The sequence below is a fragment of the Hipposideros armiger genome, unplaced genomic scaffold (assembly GCF_001890085.2).
Source record: "Hipposideros armiger isolate ML-2016 unplaced genomic scaffold, ASM189008v1 scaffold_447, whole genome shotgun sequence".
Taxonomy (NCBI): domain Eukaryota; kingdom Metazoa; phylum Chordata; class Mammalia; order Chiroptera; family Hipposideridae; genus Hipposideros; species Hipposideros armiger.
The window spans coordinates 975,406-990,685 of NW_017731797.1; the positions used below are offsets into that span (position 1 = coordinate 975,406).

The 15,280-nt window shown below is 55.4% G+C and overlaps 1 protein-coding gene across 1 annotated transcript; it reads left to right on the forward strand.

Annotated features, from left to right (window-relative positions):
* Positions 1–2,207: 2,207 nt before the first annotated feature.
* On the forward strand, positions 2,208–14,749 carry SLC4A1 (solute carrier family 4 member 1 (Diego blood group)). Its single transcript, XM_019665540.1, has 19 exons — positions 2,208–2,280; positions 2,406–2,496; positions 3,506–3,567; positions 4,430–4,610; positions 4,711–4,846; positions 5,296–5,419; positions 5,542–5,626; positions 5,769–5,953; positions 6,464–6,674; positions 6,919–7,131; positions 7,309–7,457; positions 7,591–7,785; positions 8,636–8,809; positions 9,256–9,345; positions 9,833–9,999; positions 10,759–11,012; positions 11,944–12,113; positions 12,206–12,382; positions 13,054–14,749. Exons 1-19 carry the CDS (start codon positions 2,266–2,268, stop codon positions 13,132–13,134), a joined length of 2,760 nt encoding a protein of 919 aa, XP_019521085.1. The 5' UTR covers positions 2,208–2,265; the 3' UTR covers positions 13,135–14,749.
* Positions 14,750–15,280: the final 531 nt, after the last annotated feature.

Below are 15,280 nucleotides of genomic sequence, written 5' to 3' on the forward strand. Positions count from 1 at the left end.
GAAATCTGGGTCATGGGTATACCCTCTGAGGCCCCAGCTGAGCTCAAGTCACGTCCATTCTCCCCTCTTCTCTCTCACTGAGGTCTCAGAACCACCGTGTGCAGGCCCTCCTATTGTACAGATGCAATGACGAAGGCCTAGAGAAAGGCTGGGAGCTGCTTAAGGCTGTTTGGCCAGTCAGTGGCAGAGAGGCAGCCTGGACCTGTGGATTCTCTGGGGCCCTCTAACCATCCCACCTTGCAGATGAGAAACTGAGGCCACAGTCTCAGCCCCATTGGGTGGGCCTTTTAACACCTAAAGCTTAACACCCTTGAGGCTGCCAGGGATCTGAGGCCCAGGAAGAGACAAGAGGCCCAGAGAAGGAAGAAAGAGAATAAAGATGGGAGAAAGGGCAAGCAGGGGAACCTGGGGAGAAGGGGACTGGGAGAAACAGAGAGGGAGAGAAAAGGTGTGGGATCAGGATCCTCAAGGGGCAAGTCCTGTGCAGCAGGAACTGTCCCTTCCTCAGGCTCTGGGACCCTCCCATGGTCATCACTTACCCCACTACCACCCCAAGGGACCCCTGCCTTTCTGTTTGGTGGGTCATTCCCCTGTCCCTATCTCTAAAAACCGCAGGGCCATCCATTCCTCCGAAAGGAAGTTCTTTGTTTAGTTCTTTCTGTATACACTGTCCTATTCCGTCACACAACACCCAGCCCTGTCTTGCATGGTTCTAGCTCGGTACCTTTACCCGCCCTGCCTCACACCTGGGCTATCCCTCCCCAGCTCTCAGCCTTTCAAATCCTACTGCTGCTCCCAGGCTCAGCACCAGTGTCTCCTTCAGAGACCCTCCATCCCAAGCCCCACCGATGACTCCTACTCCTTCTCCTTCCATCCAGATTTTGGGCACCCAGTACATTCTGCTCATAGCTTGTGCTTGTCTGGGAGATGTGTTATCTCCTGAACTACTTAGCCTGTCATGTGTTCCTGGCTTGTCTCCCAGTCAGGGCTGGGAGCTTCTTGAGAGTAGGGACAGTGTCTTATCCATCTTAGCGTCCCTCTGCTCAGCACCATGCAGGCACAGAGTGGGCACATTTGTCAACCAGACCCAAATCTCTGTCACCACAATGGGTGAGAGGGGAAAGGAATTCCCTCCACACTCAGCCTGGGGACACCCTAGGGGACCCCTGCCCTCCCCTCAGGCTTGTCCTTACATTCCTGAGGTGGGCATACTTTCCTCTCTGCTAGAGACACAACTGAGAAAACTGAGCTCAGGACTCAATGTTCTCCTGGTGGTGTCCTAGGCACCCTGATTCTGCAGTTCTACAGCCCCAAGCCTGCAGAAGGGACACATTCTTACATTCACTCTACATGCATTTATTGAGCACCTACTATGTGTAGCTATTCTGCTAGGAGTGGGGGATTCAGGGGGGGATTGAGACATGTAGTGTCTTTGCCCTTATATGTCTTCCCTTTTAGAGGCATCATCAGACAATACATACACTAATGAATCAAGAAACCAGAAAATGACAAATCGGGTCAGTGAATATTCAGATGGTCAGGGAAAGAATCTGAAGAGGCAGCATTTGGCATAGGGGGAGGGGCATCCAGGATGTGGACAACTGCATGTGCAAAGGCCCTGGGGCAGAAAAGGGCTTGGTAAAGAGGCCAAAAGGATATGTGGGGAGAGAACGAGAGACAGAGTTCAAGATGAGGTGGGGAGACAAGCAGGGTCACCTCATCCAGGACTTGTGGGCCACTCCCAAGGGTGCAGCACCCCATGCCCAGTGAGAAGTAGTCATTTCTGGGAGAAAAGGGTGTGCTATAGAAATTCTCAGGGGAGCTAAGCCTCCCGAAGAGGGGACAGGTCATGCTGCCTTGAAGTTGGCTGACTCCTGGGGATGGGCAGGAAAATAAACCAGGTGAGGACTGATGAATGGAGAAAGGAGTCAGATTTGAAGGACACCCTCATCCTCCCCAAACCCCCTTAGATTGATGCCAGCCGAGCTGCCGCATCTCTCCTGGCCCTTGCATACCTGCCCTCACATCTACAAATCCAGCTCCCGCCTCCAAATTCACACTCACACCTCCTTCCTCTGACCCCACTGTCTCCCAATACCTGGGATCCCCCTTCATTCAAATGTAGCACCCTCTGGGGGAGGACCAGGAGACCCCAAGATGCCTTGTGCCTCACTCAGCCTGTGCCCCTCCCCTGCAGGGACCTGCAGTGCGGGTTATGCTGGGGGCTTCGATCCCTGCGGACAATTGGAAAATCAGGACAGCACTATGGGGGATTCACAGGTGAGTCTTTCATGGCATCTGCAGGGCTCCTACCTTGGGGCTTTGGGAACCTGGCCCTGGACTCCTACCTTTATGGGGGCTCAAGGAGCTCCTCATAGCCCAGCCCTGATGGCCACTTTCCACAGGAGGATTACGAAGAGGGGCTAGAGGAGATTCTAGAGGAGGAGGAATATGAAGACCCAGGTGTCCCTGTGGTCCAGGTGGAGGAGCCAGAAGGTGAGCCCTGTGTCCCTTTCTCTGCTGGGGTGAGATGCTGAGTCCTGGACAGGGACAGTTGGAGAACTAGTCCCCCCCTCTCCTCCACACTCCCCCTGCCCCAGGCCCAGGCCTAGTTCTCCCACAATCCTGGCTGATTGAAGGATAAACAGAGTTTTGTTTGAAATGATCACAGGAGGGAACTGGAGGGGTTGGGGCAGGGCCAGTCACCCGTCACCGTCACCGTGCCCCTTAGATTTGTGAGAGGGCAGCCAGGCCTGTCTGGGACAAGGGCAGGAGGCCACATGTCACCCATGCCCATTCAATGCCGGCTTCTAGACCAGGCACTGGGTCTGTCCTGGGAACATCATTTTGTTTGGGGGGGTCCAGAGGTCCTAAGAAATGGGGGGCTGTGGGGACCCCCAGGGCAGAGAGACATCAGGAAACCTTCCTTGGTCTGTCCAAGGTCTTAGTTGGGGAGCCCAAGGCAAGCAACCTATTTACTGTCAACAGGACTTAAGTGCAGGCAATTGGTATTGAAGATAAGAGGCCCCTCTGGGAAGTGAGGGCTGAGTTGGGGCGGAGGGGGGGTGGCGCATGGGGTAATATAAAGGCAGACCCCACCCTAGGTCCCAGAGCTCAGATTCAAGGCAAGGAGAAGCTATGGGCTGGTGGGACTGCTGAGGCAAGTGAAAAGAAGGAAGGGAACTGGTCCCCAAATGAGGCACAAGGGGGAGGAGACCCTTAGAGAATCCTGAAAATTGCCTTTTAGGATTCTGCTATCACCTGGAGATGACCCTCCCGGTCATCACTGAGGATGAGTCCCAAGTCCTCCACAATGCTCATATGGAGAGCGACAGAGCCAGGCTGGGCATAGAACAGGCGTGGGAGCCACAGCCCACTGAGCAGAAGGGGTGGGGTGGGGGCACCAGGGTCGCAACAAGGCATCAACCCGCGCTGGTTCCTAAGGCCCACGGTGGGTGGCACAAGATTGTTGGGGGACAGCACTAACCAACCTCTGGGTTTTCAGCTCACCTCACCGAGGCAACAGCCACAGACTACCACACCACATCGCACCCAGGCACCCACGAGGTGAGGACCCCCAGCCTCCCCCAATTCTCCTTCCTATGCTGCTCTTGAGCCCCACCATTCTACCAGGGGAAGGGAGGAGTAGAGGGAAGCCAAACCTTCAAACAGGCCACAAACAGGCCGAGAAGGAGTGGGGGTCTTAGAAAATCGGTAGAGGGGAAGAGGACAGTCCCCACGGGGCCCCCTTTCACTGAGGTGGGAGCTCACGGGACAGAGAGAAACTGGCCATTGGAGGTCTGAGCCCACAGGCCCTGTGGCCCTGGCTAAGTTATCAGGTGCTTCCTGGGAAAGCACAGAATTAAATAACGTTCTTCTCTGCCCAGGACCCCCACATCCCTCTTCGGCCCCAGACTGCCTGGCTGGTTAGAAAATTGGGTCTGCCCTCAGGTAGGCCCTTGAGAGTAGCCACCTGGCCCCAGAGAAACCCAAGGACAAGCTGATGGACACACCCACTCCACAATCTTAGGGGCAAGAGATGACCAATGACCAGAAGGCTTCCCTTTCCTTTCCTTTCCTTTCCTTTCCAGCACCCATTCTAGCACCCCTTGTGGTCTGGAGGTTCTCCAAAGGCCTCTAAAATGGGGTCAGGGCCCTGGTCAGGAAGATAAGGAATCAAGCCAGAAGTGTGGGCTGTAACCATGGGACCCTCGAGCACCTCCCCACACTTCCCACCTCACTCACAGCCCAGGCTGGAGCTCTGGAGAGTTCCTCTGAGCTCAGGGCCTGCCCCCACATGCTCCAGGGTCCCGGACCTGCAACAACCATCTCTCAGAACCTGCTGAGTGTCTACCATGCCCTGAGCTGCTAGTGTCCCCACGGCCCAACCCCGAGCCGGATGGGCTAATTCAGGTCTATGGGCTCGCAGGTCTATGTGGAGCTGCAGGAACTGGTGATGGACGAGAAGAACCAGGAGCTGCGATGGATGGAGGCAGCGCGCTGGGTTCGGCTGGAGGAAAACTTGGGGGAGGACGGAGCCTGGGGCCGCCCGCACCTGTCTTACCTCACTTTCTGGAGCCTCCTGGATCTGCAGAGAGTCTTTGCCAAGGGTGAGCCCTGCTGGGCCCCTCTGCAACCCCTGAATGTAAGGTTTGGTGGGGAGTTAAGCCACAGTCCAGCTGCCCATCTCACTTCCTCCACTGCCTGCAGGGACTGTCCTCCTGGATCTGTCAGAGACCTCCCTGGCCGGGGTGGCCAACCAGCTATTGGACAGGTTTATCTATGAGGAGCAGATCCGTCCTCAGGACCGAGATGAGCTGCTCCGGGTTCTGCTGCTCCAACACAGGTGCCCCTGCCTGCCTGGACCTGGACTCCACTCCCAAAGGGCCCACCTCCCCAGCCCACTACCCCAAGCTCTCCCTGGAAGTCCAATGGCCCCTCCCCCACCAGGCCGGGGCCTACTTTTCTTCCAGGATAGCTCCTGCTTCTGACACCTCTTTAGGGGTGGCCACATCTCCATGCGCAGAGTTGGGGGCCACTGTTCCCCAGGAGGGCAAACTCTCAAGGCCCTTCCCTCCATCTATTCTTCTGACTCTACCTAGTTATTCCAGACAGAGGCCACCTGCTTACATCCACAACCTCTTTCAGAAGAGGCAGTTTCTCCTTCCTCCTCGGGGTCTCTCTCTAGTCCGGTCACTGGGAAGTCCTACTTGATCCCTCCCACAACCAGTCTCCACTCTGCTGAGAGTCCAACCTGAACAACTTACTCAGCCGTGTCCCCTGTGTGTCCTGTAGCCATGCTGGAGACCTAGAGGCCCTGGGGGGCGTGAAGCCCACAGTCCTGACACGTCCTGGGGACCCTTTACAGCCTCTGCTCCCCCAACACCCCTCACTGGAGACACAGCTGTTTTGTGAAAAGGTGAGGCCATACCAGGGGTGTGTGGGGAAAGCCAGAAAGCCTCAACCTGAACATGGTTAGAAATGAGAGTGGGGAGGGAAGGACGGGGCCAGATGCTCCCCTTACCATCTGCCTTCCAACAGGGAGAGGGGGGTACAGAAGGGCGCTCGCCATCTGGAATTTTGGAAAAGATCCCCCCGGATTCTGAGGCCACCCTGGTGCTAGTGGGTAAGTGCCCCCTGCCCTTGTTCCTCCATACCCCCTGCTTCCGCCTCCCATCCTTACCCAGCCTGCCACTCCATAAGCCTGGACCCCAGTAGTGCCCCCTCAGCCTAGCCTGACCACCTCACATCCCCCCATCCTCCCATAGGCTGTGCCGCCTTCCTGAAGCAGCCAGTGCTAGGGTTCGTGCGGCTGCAAGAGGCCACAGAGCTGGAGGACGCAGTGGAGCTGCCTGTGCCCGTGCGCTTTCTCCTTGTGTTGCTGGGACCCAAGGACCCTCACACAGACTACACCCAGCTGGGTCGGGCAGCTGCCACCCTCATGTTGGAGAGGGTGAGGAGGGGCCAGCAAGGGCTGGGGGAACCCAGGAGCTGGGTGGCAGCTGAGGCCCATTCTCCAGCCTGAGCTAGCCTGGGTCACCTTAGCTTCACTAGTTTGGTCCGTTCAGTCTAATCCAGCTGCTTCTGACCTGTCTGGCCAAGGGTAGCCCAGGCCCTTGTAGCCTGGTCCATCCTTGCCTGATCTGGCCTGGCCTAGTCTGACCAACTCTGGCCTAGTTCTCCCTGGTCAAGTCCGGCCTGGTCTGGCTTAGTCTGCTCTGGCTTCACCTAGTCTGCTGTAAACCACCTAGCTTGCTTTCGTTTTTTCCCCTTTCCTCACTCAGGGCCTGGTCTGCCTCCCCAAAGCCCTTTCATGGTGGGGATGAAGGAGAGCAGGAAAAGAAGTTTCTAGCAAGAAGGAGCTGAGTGACAGTGTTCTGGTCCTTGGGGGCCCTGGCTGTGGACTCCTGGGTCCTTCTGTCCAGCAGGTCCAGGCAGCCCTGACCCTCTCTCTGGCCCCCAGGTGTTCCGCATGGATGCTTACCTGGCCCAGAGTCGGGGGGAGCTGGTGCAATCCCTGGAGGGCTTCCTGGACTGCAGCCTGGTGCTGCCTCCCTCAGACGCACTCTCAGAGCAGGCTCTGCTCAGTCTGGTGCCTGTGCAGAGGGAGCTGCTGCGGAGACGCTACCTGCCCAGCTCTGCCAAGCCAGACCCCAGCTTCTTCAAGGGCTTAGGTACCTGCCCCTCCCAGCCCAAGGCTTTCTGAGCTTCCACAGACCCTCCGACGCCCCGGCACAGCCCTGTGAGCCCCTGCTGCCCCTCTTCCCATCAAATGCCCTGGTGTCCCATCTCCCTGTCCTCACGCCACCCAGCCTCCTTGGCCACCCTATTCCCATCAGACAATACCCACCTCAACTCCCATCTCCCCACACCTCTCCCAACTGCCCCCTGTGACCATGGTTCTGTCCTTCATTACAGATTTGAATGGGGGTCCAGGGGTCCCTGGTGGCCCAGATGACCCTCTGCAACGAACAGGCATATTCTTTGGGGGCCTGGTGCGTGACATAAAGCGCCGCTACCCCCGTTACTTGAGTGACATCACAGACGCACTTAGCCCCCAGGTCCTGGCTACTGTCATCTTCATCTACTTTGCTGCCCTTTCACCAGCAGTCACCTTCGGCGGCATCCTGGGTCAGTACCTCTGTATGCCCCCAAACTCTTATCTCTGATCCTCTGGCCTCTGTGTGGTCCCTGACTTCAGAGCCAATCTGATGCTCTGGACCCCTGCGTCAACTTGCCCATGAAATGCTTCACTGGCCCCTGGAAACGATCTCCTGACTTTGACCTCACTGTAACTTCTACCCACAGGAGAGAAGACCCAGAACCAGATGGGGGTGTCAGAGCTACTCATCTCCACTGCGGTGCAGGGCGTCCTCTTTGCCCTCCTGGCAGCTCAGCCCCTACTTGTGGTTGGCTTCTCAGGGCCCCTGCTGGTGTTTGAGGAATCCTTCTTCTCGGTAGCTCTGGCCCCACTGTGACCCTAACTGGCCCGTGGTCCCACTGTGACCCTAACTGGCCCTGGTCCCCCCTGCCTGATGCACGATGCTGGGCCCATTTGTCTGACCCCAGCTCCCTCTGACCACCCTACAGTTCTGCAAGAGCAATAACCTGGAGTACCTCGTGGGCCGTGTGTGGATCGGCTTCTGGCTCATCCTGCTGGTGCTGCTGGTGGTGGCCTTTGAGGGCAGCTTCCTGGTCCGCTTCATCTCCCGCTACACTCAGGAGATCTTCTCCTTCCTCATCTCCCTCATCTTCATCTTTGAGACCTTCACCAATCTAATCAAGGTGGGAGTGTGAACAACCATGGGGGTGTGCATTTGTGAGACTGGGCATAAACTGTGTGACTGTGTGTGTCACTGCACGCATGTCTGTATGACATTTGTGTGGCCGTGTTTTCATGTTATGTGACTATGACCACATACATGTTGACACCTGCTGCCGGTATTCTTGCCATGACTGTGCAGAGTGACTGCATGAGAGGGCACTTCTGTCTGCACATGTCCATATTTATAACCATACACAGAATGACTAATGGGCAAGTATGTGTGTGAGACTGAAGTGGGAAAATGCATGCATGGTGGGGGCAGCGGGGGTTCTCAAGGCTCTAAGTCCACCCTCTCTTTTTTACACTTGCCCTCAAGAAACACAGGGCCTGCAGATAAAGTACCCTGTCCCCTCAACCCTGTCACCTTAAACTATGCCTGCCTCTGTATCTGCATTTTATATGGAGGGAGGGTGGACACTGTATGTCTGTCCCTGATTCTTTGGTTGGTGCGTCTTTCGAAGTCCTTGAAGCCCTTCTTAGGAACCTCCTTGGCACTTGTATCCTGCCCTTAGGCTTCTCATGTCTCCCAGGCCCTGGGTGTTCACACACACACACACACACACACTCACACTCATTGCCTTCATGGTCCCCCTACCTCCCAAGCCTAGCCTGGTCCTCGCTCCTGAAAAACAAACTGTAGAATCCCATTGCCCCTTTGTTACTATGTCAGTTGAGGTAAAAGATAGGTGGATGGAGGATGGATGGATGGATGGATGGATGGATGGATGGATGGATGGATGATGGATGGATGATGAATGGATGAATGATGGATAGATGGGAGGAAACACGATGCCTGGTTTTCTGCTGCAGATCTTCCAGGACCACCCACTGCAGAAGCATTATGACCACAATGTGACGATAGAGCCCAAGCCTCTGGGCGCCCTGCCCAACACCGCCCTCTTCTCCCTTGTGCTCATGGCTGGCACCTTCTTCTTTGCCATTATGCTGCGCAAGTTCAAGAACAGCTCCTACTTCCCTGGCAAGGTCAGCACCTCACCTCCACCTGCCCTTACCTATCCTGCCCTATCCTAGTCCAAAGCATCACCCCTCCCCACCCCAGCTTCCCAAAGCTACTAGCTCCCCTTCCCAATTAGTTCCCAATTCCAAGCCTCCCTGGCCCCTTACTCACCCAGGATCTCACTCTTCCGGCAAGCCCATCTCCCTTTCTCAGCATGCCTAGTCTGAGAACCCAGTGGGAAGCCAGGGACAGTGCTTGGAAGTGGTTGGAGAAGCTGTGAAGCCAGGGATGGGGCTGGGCCAAGGGAAGAAGAAAGGAGGCAAGCACATTGAGGTGCAAGACAAAGCATTAGATGTTGACAAGCCCTCTGGGAAGAGCAGGGCCCTCAGAGTGAAGATGGGGCAGGAGTGGGGGCAAATGAGAGGTGGGGAGCTACTGGGCACTAACCACTGGTTCCTCCACCTGCTCTCAGCTGCGACGGGTCATCGGGGACTTTGGGGTTCCCATCTCCATCCTGATCATGGTCATGGTGGATTCCTTGATCCAGGACACCTACACTAAGGTGACCCTCTCTTCCCACCCCCATTTCATTCCCCAGCATGCTCCCTCCCCAGAACAGCCTTCCCAAGTTGAAGCCAGCCTGAACTACCCCTACCCTATCCCTGTCTCCCCTTGGAGCCCCACATTCCTCCACAGCCTTACAGGACCCCTCTGGCTGAAGCAAGGGCCTGGGTCAGGTTGTCCCCTTTACTCCTTAATGCAGGGCAGCAAGAAAGAACCTGCTTTGGAGCCAGGCAAATCTGAGTATGAATCTCACTTCTGCCACCGAATAGTTGTGTGATGCAGGGCAAGCTACATAATCTCTCTGATCCTGTGTCCTTATCTATAAATGTGGGAATGAGTTGTATGTAAAAGGCTTAGTGTAAGGACAGGGTATAAAGTAGGTGCTCAATATTAGTAAGTTCCCAACTGCCCAGGATGCTAGCTCCCCATCTCTACCTTTCCCCATCACCCGGCCCAGTGTTCTCACCAGCATCCCCTTCCCACAGAAACTCGACGTACCTAAAGGCTTCCAGGTGTCTAACTCCTCGGTTCGGGGCTGGGTCATCCACCCACTAGGCTTGTACTCCGAATTCCCCCTCTGGATGATGTTTGCTTCTGCAGTGCCTGCACTGCTGGTCTTCATCCTCATCTTCCTTGAGTCCCAGATCACCACGTAAGAGCCAGGGTGGGGCTGGGCCTGGGAGAGTCTGAGACAGGCAGGGAAAAGGACAGGCTTCAATTCAGGCAGGCAAGACACCAAGGACTGATGCTAGTCTCAGCGGAACTGAGGCCCTCCCATCTTGCAGGAATGCCTGACAGGCAGGGGCAGGGCCAGGTTTTGTGGGACCTGACATTTTATAATTTGGAGAGCCCTTTCTAAGAAAAAATTCAAAATGAGAACTATATAATTAGGTGCCAGGTCTTGGAAGGGGCCTGTGTCAGTGAGGCTTCCTGAAGCCCATGCTTCACTAACTTTGAGTAAATCTGTCTGTGCATATTCTAGGTCAGGGGTCGGCAAACTTTTGAGATGGAAGAGCCAATCCTGTCCCTCAAAGTTTTGCGAGACCTATAAAACAAATGAAATCACCATTACGTGAATAATATCCTTTAAAAATTTTATAAATGAAACTATGATAGTTTTATTTTCATTTTCAATTTTACTTCAGAGCCCTATGTACGTACCCAAAGAGGCGCATGTGGCTCGCGAGCTGCAGTTTGCCGACCCCTGTTCTAGGTGATGTCTGAAGACACTTCTGCTCTTAGATCCTGAAGTTTCAAGACAGGATGGGAGGAAAGGGAGCAAGAAGTTCTGAGGGAGGATATCAGAAGGATAAACTGAATACAGAGAGACCCAAGCATGGGAAGAAAGGAGGGTCAGAGGGGGTGGGGGTGAGAGAGAGTTCTGCTTACCCTTGACTTTCCACACCCCTAGGCTGATTATCAGCAAACCTGAGCGTAAGCTGGTCAAGGGCTCCGGCTTCCACCTGGACCTGCTGCTGGTCATTGGCATGGGCGGGTTGGCCACCATCTTTGGGATGCCCTGGCTCAGTGCCACCACTGTGCGCTCTGTTGCCCACGCCAATGCTCTCACCATCATGGGCAAGGCCAGTACCCCAGGGGCTGCAGCCCAGATCCAGGAGGTCAAGGAGCAGCGGATCAGCGGGCTCCTGATTTCTGTGCTCGTGGGTAAGTGAGGGCTGGCCACACTCTCCACCATCCTCTGGCCCTACCCCTGACCCCTAGCCCCTGCCTCTTAGGGTCCAGTGTCCCCTCCAGCCCTCCTGACACACCTACTGTCCCCATCTCCCCAGGGTCAGTTAGTCACATGATGGAATTCTGGAGGAAATGTCCAATGCACTGAGATGGGCATCTGAGCAGGGAAGCACGGAGGGCCTCCATTACTGAAGCCTTCTCTAAGCAGATGTTCAGTGACCTGTGGGTTACAGCCCTGCCCTGCTGCTAGCTTGGTATTCCCCCATGTCTCTGGGCCTCAGTTTCTCTATCTGCACCATTAGAGGGTTCATTAGATGCCCCTGAGGTCTCTCTAGCTCAGCTGCTCTATGATGCAAAGGGCAGTGCTCCAGACATAATCTGGGGGTGAAGAAGGAGAAGACAGAGGGTCACTGGGGTTAATCCGAGTCTAGAGCAGCCGAGTCCAGCTGGGCTTGGTGTTGGCAGTGCCATGGTAGCTGATGGAGAGGCCAGAGAAGTTTCTTAAAGGAAGCGAAGCTGATGGTAGCTAGAGGAGGGTTAGCGTTTGGATAGGTGGAGGGTGATGGAGGCATTCTGAGCTAGGGTGAGGGAAAAGGTGGGCTTTCGGACCTCTGTGAGCCTCTCCTCCTTCCCGTCCTCCCTGCCACCCCCATGTTAAAGGAGTAGGCTTTGAAGTCAGGCAGGTAGGAGCTTGACTCCCTGCTCTGCCACGTAGTAGCTGTGTGGCCTTAGGCCAGTTGCTTCACCTCTGAGTCTATTTCTGCATCTGCGAAATGGGGGTAATACCTATTAAGAGGATCTACAGAAAGGGCCAGACATAGAATCTGTGGCTTCATTCCCTGGCCCCTGCTGGTGCTGGTCCTCCGGGGCATGTGGGGCTGAGAGTGCTTGTTTCTCCCCACAGGCGTGTCCCTCCTCATGGGGTCCATCCTGTCCCACATCCCGATGGCTGTGCTGTTTGGCATCTTCCTCTACATGGGCGTCACATCCCTCAGTGGCATCCAGCTCTTTGACCGCATCTTGCTTCTCCTCAAGCCGCCCAAGTACCACCCGGACGTGCCCTATGTCAAGCGGGTACAGGGCCCTCTGGCTGCCCAGTCAGGGGTGGGGTGGGGGTGCTGGGTGCCGGGGGCAGGGCAGGCGATGACCCCAGCCTCCACCTGCAGGTAAAGACCTGGCGCATGCACTTGTTCACGGGCATCCAGATCATCTGCCTGGCAGTGCTGTGGACAGCGAAGTCCTTCCAGAACACCTCGCTGGCCCTGCCCTTCATCCTGATCCTCACAGTGCCCCTGCGCCGCTTATTGCTGCCACTCATCTTCAGGAAGCTGGAGCTCCAGTGTGTGAGTGGCTGCCTCTCAACCCCACCCCTCAAGGCCTGGGGTAGGAGGGAGGGTGCAGAGAGCAGGGGCTGGAGGGCAGGACTCTAGAGCTGGGGTAGGGAGGGCTCAACAGAAGGGGTGGGTCTCAGAATTAAGGAAGGCAGAGAGCCGCATGGTTAAGGTCTGGATCTGGGGCCTGCGTCTAAACCCTGGTACTGCCAGGTCCTAGTGGATGACCTGGAGCAAGTGGCCTCTTTTCTCTGTGCCTTGGGTTTGCTCACCTGTAAAAGGAGGAGTAATGAGAGGTTAAGAGACACACAGGGTGTGTGCTGTGTAAGCTGTCCCGTGGCTGGTCCTGTGGTCTTCCAAATCATTTTGGACAGAGTTGCTCCTCCAGCAAAATTCACAGACAACGTGACAGAGGTCACTATAGAGCTGCCATGGTGAAGGGTCCCCTGCCCACCCTCTGGAAGCCCTCCCCTGCTGGGACACCAGGTCCCCAGGGGCTCCCCACCCTTTGGAAATGACTCATGTCGACCAACCCTAAGGACTGCGGGGACAGGACAGGACTTGTCCAAGGTTCAAAGAGAGCCAGGCCCTCTCCTCATTCCAGAGGTGCCTCTCAGCACTAGGGTAGGGCTCGTCTGGCCCCTGGGCTGCTCACCCTCTCTCCTTCCTACCCCGCCCTCCAGCTGGATGCTGATGATGCCAAGCCAACCTTTGATGAGGAGGAAGGTCAGGATGAATACGATGAGGTGGCCATGCCTGTGTGAGAGGAGAGCCCGAGCCCCAGGCCCCTCCACCATTCTACTGCTTCACTCTCTCAGGAAAAGCAAAAGTTCATGGGCACCTCATGGACTCCCAGGTCCCTCGTGGGGCAACAGCTGAGGCCCTGGGGGCTGTGGGTTGGGAAAGCAGGGGGTGTCTAGGAAACCTTCCATGATGGGTATTCTGGCTTTTCTGGCTGGAAATGGCCAGTGGAGCCCACATTAGGGCATTTGCTGTGCAGCCTCTCTTGCTGCCACGCTGCCACTTGGGGATACCGCATTGGGAGACTTAGATCTGAGACCCACCTCCTCGTGGCACAGACAGGGGTAGTAGTGAGGGTGGGAGTCCTGGGGGGGGGCGAGTTCCTGCTTGCTGTGTGACCTTGGGCAAGTCCCTTAACCTCTCCAGCCTCTGCTTCCTCTTCTGTAAAATGGGTATATTGAAGTAATAACCACATTAGAGGATGGTTACTGAGGATCAAAGATAAATGTGAACAAAGGGACTTTGTAAACTCTGAAAGGACTATTATGAAGTAGTAGTCATCATTCTTCTTCAAGCCTGCCTGAGGTCACACAGCTCCTGAACCATACAGCTGGCATTTAAATCAAGTCTCCTGACTCTGAGGCCAAAGCTCTGTGCTCTACTTCAGTCATCCACCTTCCCATGCTTAGAGATGCCCCTGCTGACTCTTCCTTTCCCTTCTCTGCTCCCAACTCCTACCCCGGGGACCCTTTTCTCTGGAGCAAAGGGAGGTGTCCTGGAGAGGGCAAGGTGTGTGTGAGGAGACAATCAGGGCTGGACTCAGGCCTCCTAAGTGCTTGCTTCCTCCTGCCATGCTCTCAATCATTCACCATTCATTCATTCCACAAACACTTACTGAGTCTCTGGACCCTGTGGACACAGAGGTGACTGAGACAAGACCCTGCCCAGGGGTAGGGGGGAGGGAGGCAACTCACAGTCTGTTCTATATTTGGATGGGGGGTGGGGGGAGGGCGGAGATGGGGAAAGGAAGGGGAGGGAGGTATGTAATTTATTGATAGTGAATTTTCTCAGCTATAATTGTACTTTGGCTACACACACATACTCACACACACACACACACACTCACACATACACACACACACACTCACACTCACACACACACACACACTCACACTCTCAAGCCCCCCATTAGAGACCCACTATCTCCAACCCTGCCAATCCTAATCTTGGGGGGAACCCAGATTTGACCAACTGGGGTAAGAGAGAGTGGGTTCCGCAGAATATGGGCAAAATCTATTTTTTTAAAAATCAAAAATATAAAAAGAGTTGAAAGAACTGGCAATGGTAAGAGATGGTTGAGACTGGGAATCATGGTGTGACAGAAAAGAAAGACGGCTATGGGGTCCTGATGGAAGGCCCTGGGGTACAATTCCTGGAGGCTGACAGGTGCCTCCCACCACTTCACTTTCTCTGCTTCAGTTTCCTCTTCTGTAAAACGGGGACGATAATGGTACCTATCTCTTGGGTTGTCATAAGGATTAAATGAGACGTACACTGCACGAAATGCTCTAGCTTAACACAAAGCCTGGCCTCAGGCCTCAGAGGAAAAGCTCAATAAACAATTTGTAGCTCCTGGTATTGTTATTCTGATTAAGATGTCCCTGCCCCCTCCCTCTCGCTGCTCCTTGAACACTGCTAAGAAAGTAGAAAAGAAGTCACTCACTCTGCTAGCACCCGTCCCCCTCATGCTTGGGAATAGGTTTGGCCAATAAATGCATCTGTGGTGGAATGACTGCTTTGCTGGAATTCCCCTCCCAGAGTTGGCCCCCAAAGAGTCTTGGCTGGGCCGTGTGGTTGGAACTGGTGCAGGGCTGCAGCCCTGGGAGCTGGGAGGGGGGCAAGGAGAGCCAGGCAGGAGTGAGGCAGCGGGGAGGGGGGACGATGGCACTGGAGCTGGGGGAGGAGCAGGGCTGATAGCCCCCAAGCCCTAGGTGGAGAGGGCCAGCACCCAGTGAGGGCAGAGAGCAAGTGAGGGCCAGTTTAAGCTCAGGATATCCTTCCTCTCCAGAATGAGCAAGCAAGAGCCATGGGGGTGGGGAGAGGGCCTGTAAGGAGGCCTGCCCCCTGCCCCTTGGACTGTGGACCCCACATCCCTTTGCACCAGTCAGC

Bases quoted from the DNA above. Each gene is read 5' to 3' on its own strand.
- SLC4A1 (XM_019665540.1), top strand. The intron at 5,420-5,541 runs GTGAGGCCATAC...GCCTTCCAACAG, and splicing joins CACAGCTGTTTTGTGAAAAG to GGAGAGGGGGGTACAGAAGG. The intron at 7,458-7,590 runs GTAGCTCTGGCC...ACCACCCTACAG, and splicing joins TTGAGGAATCCTTCTTCTCG to TTCTGCAAGAGCAATAACCT.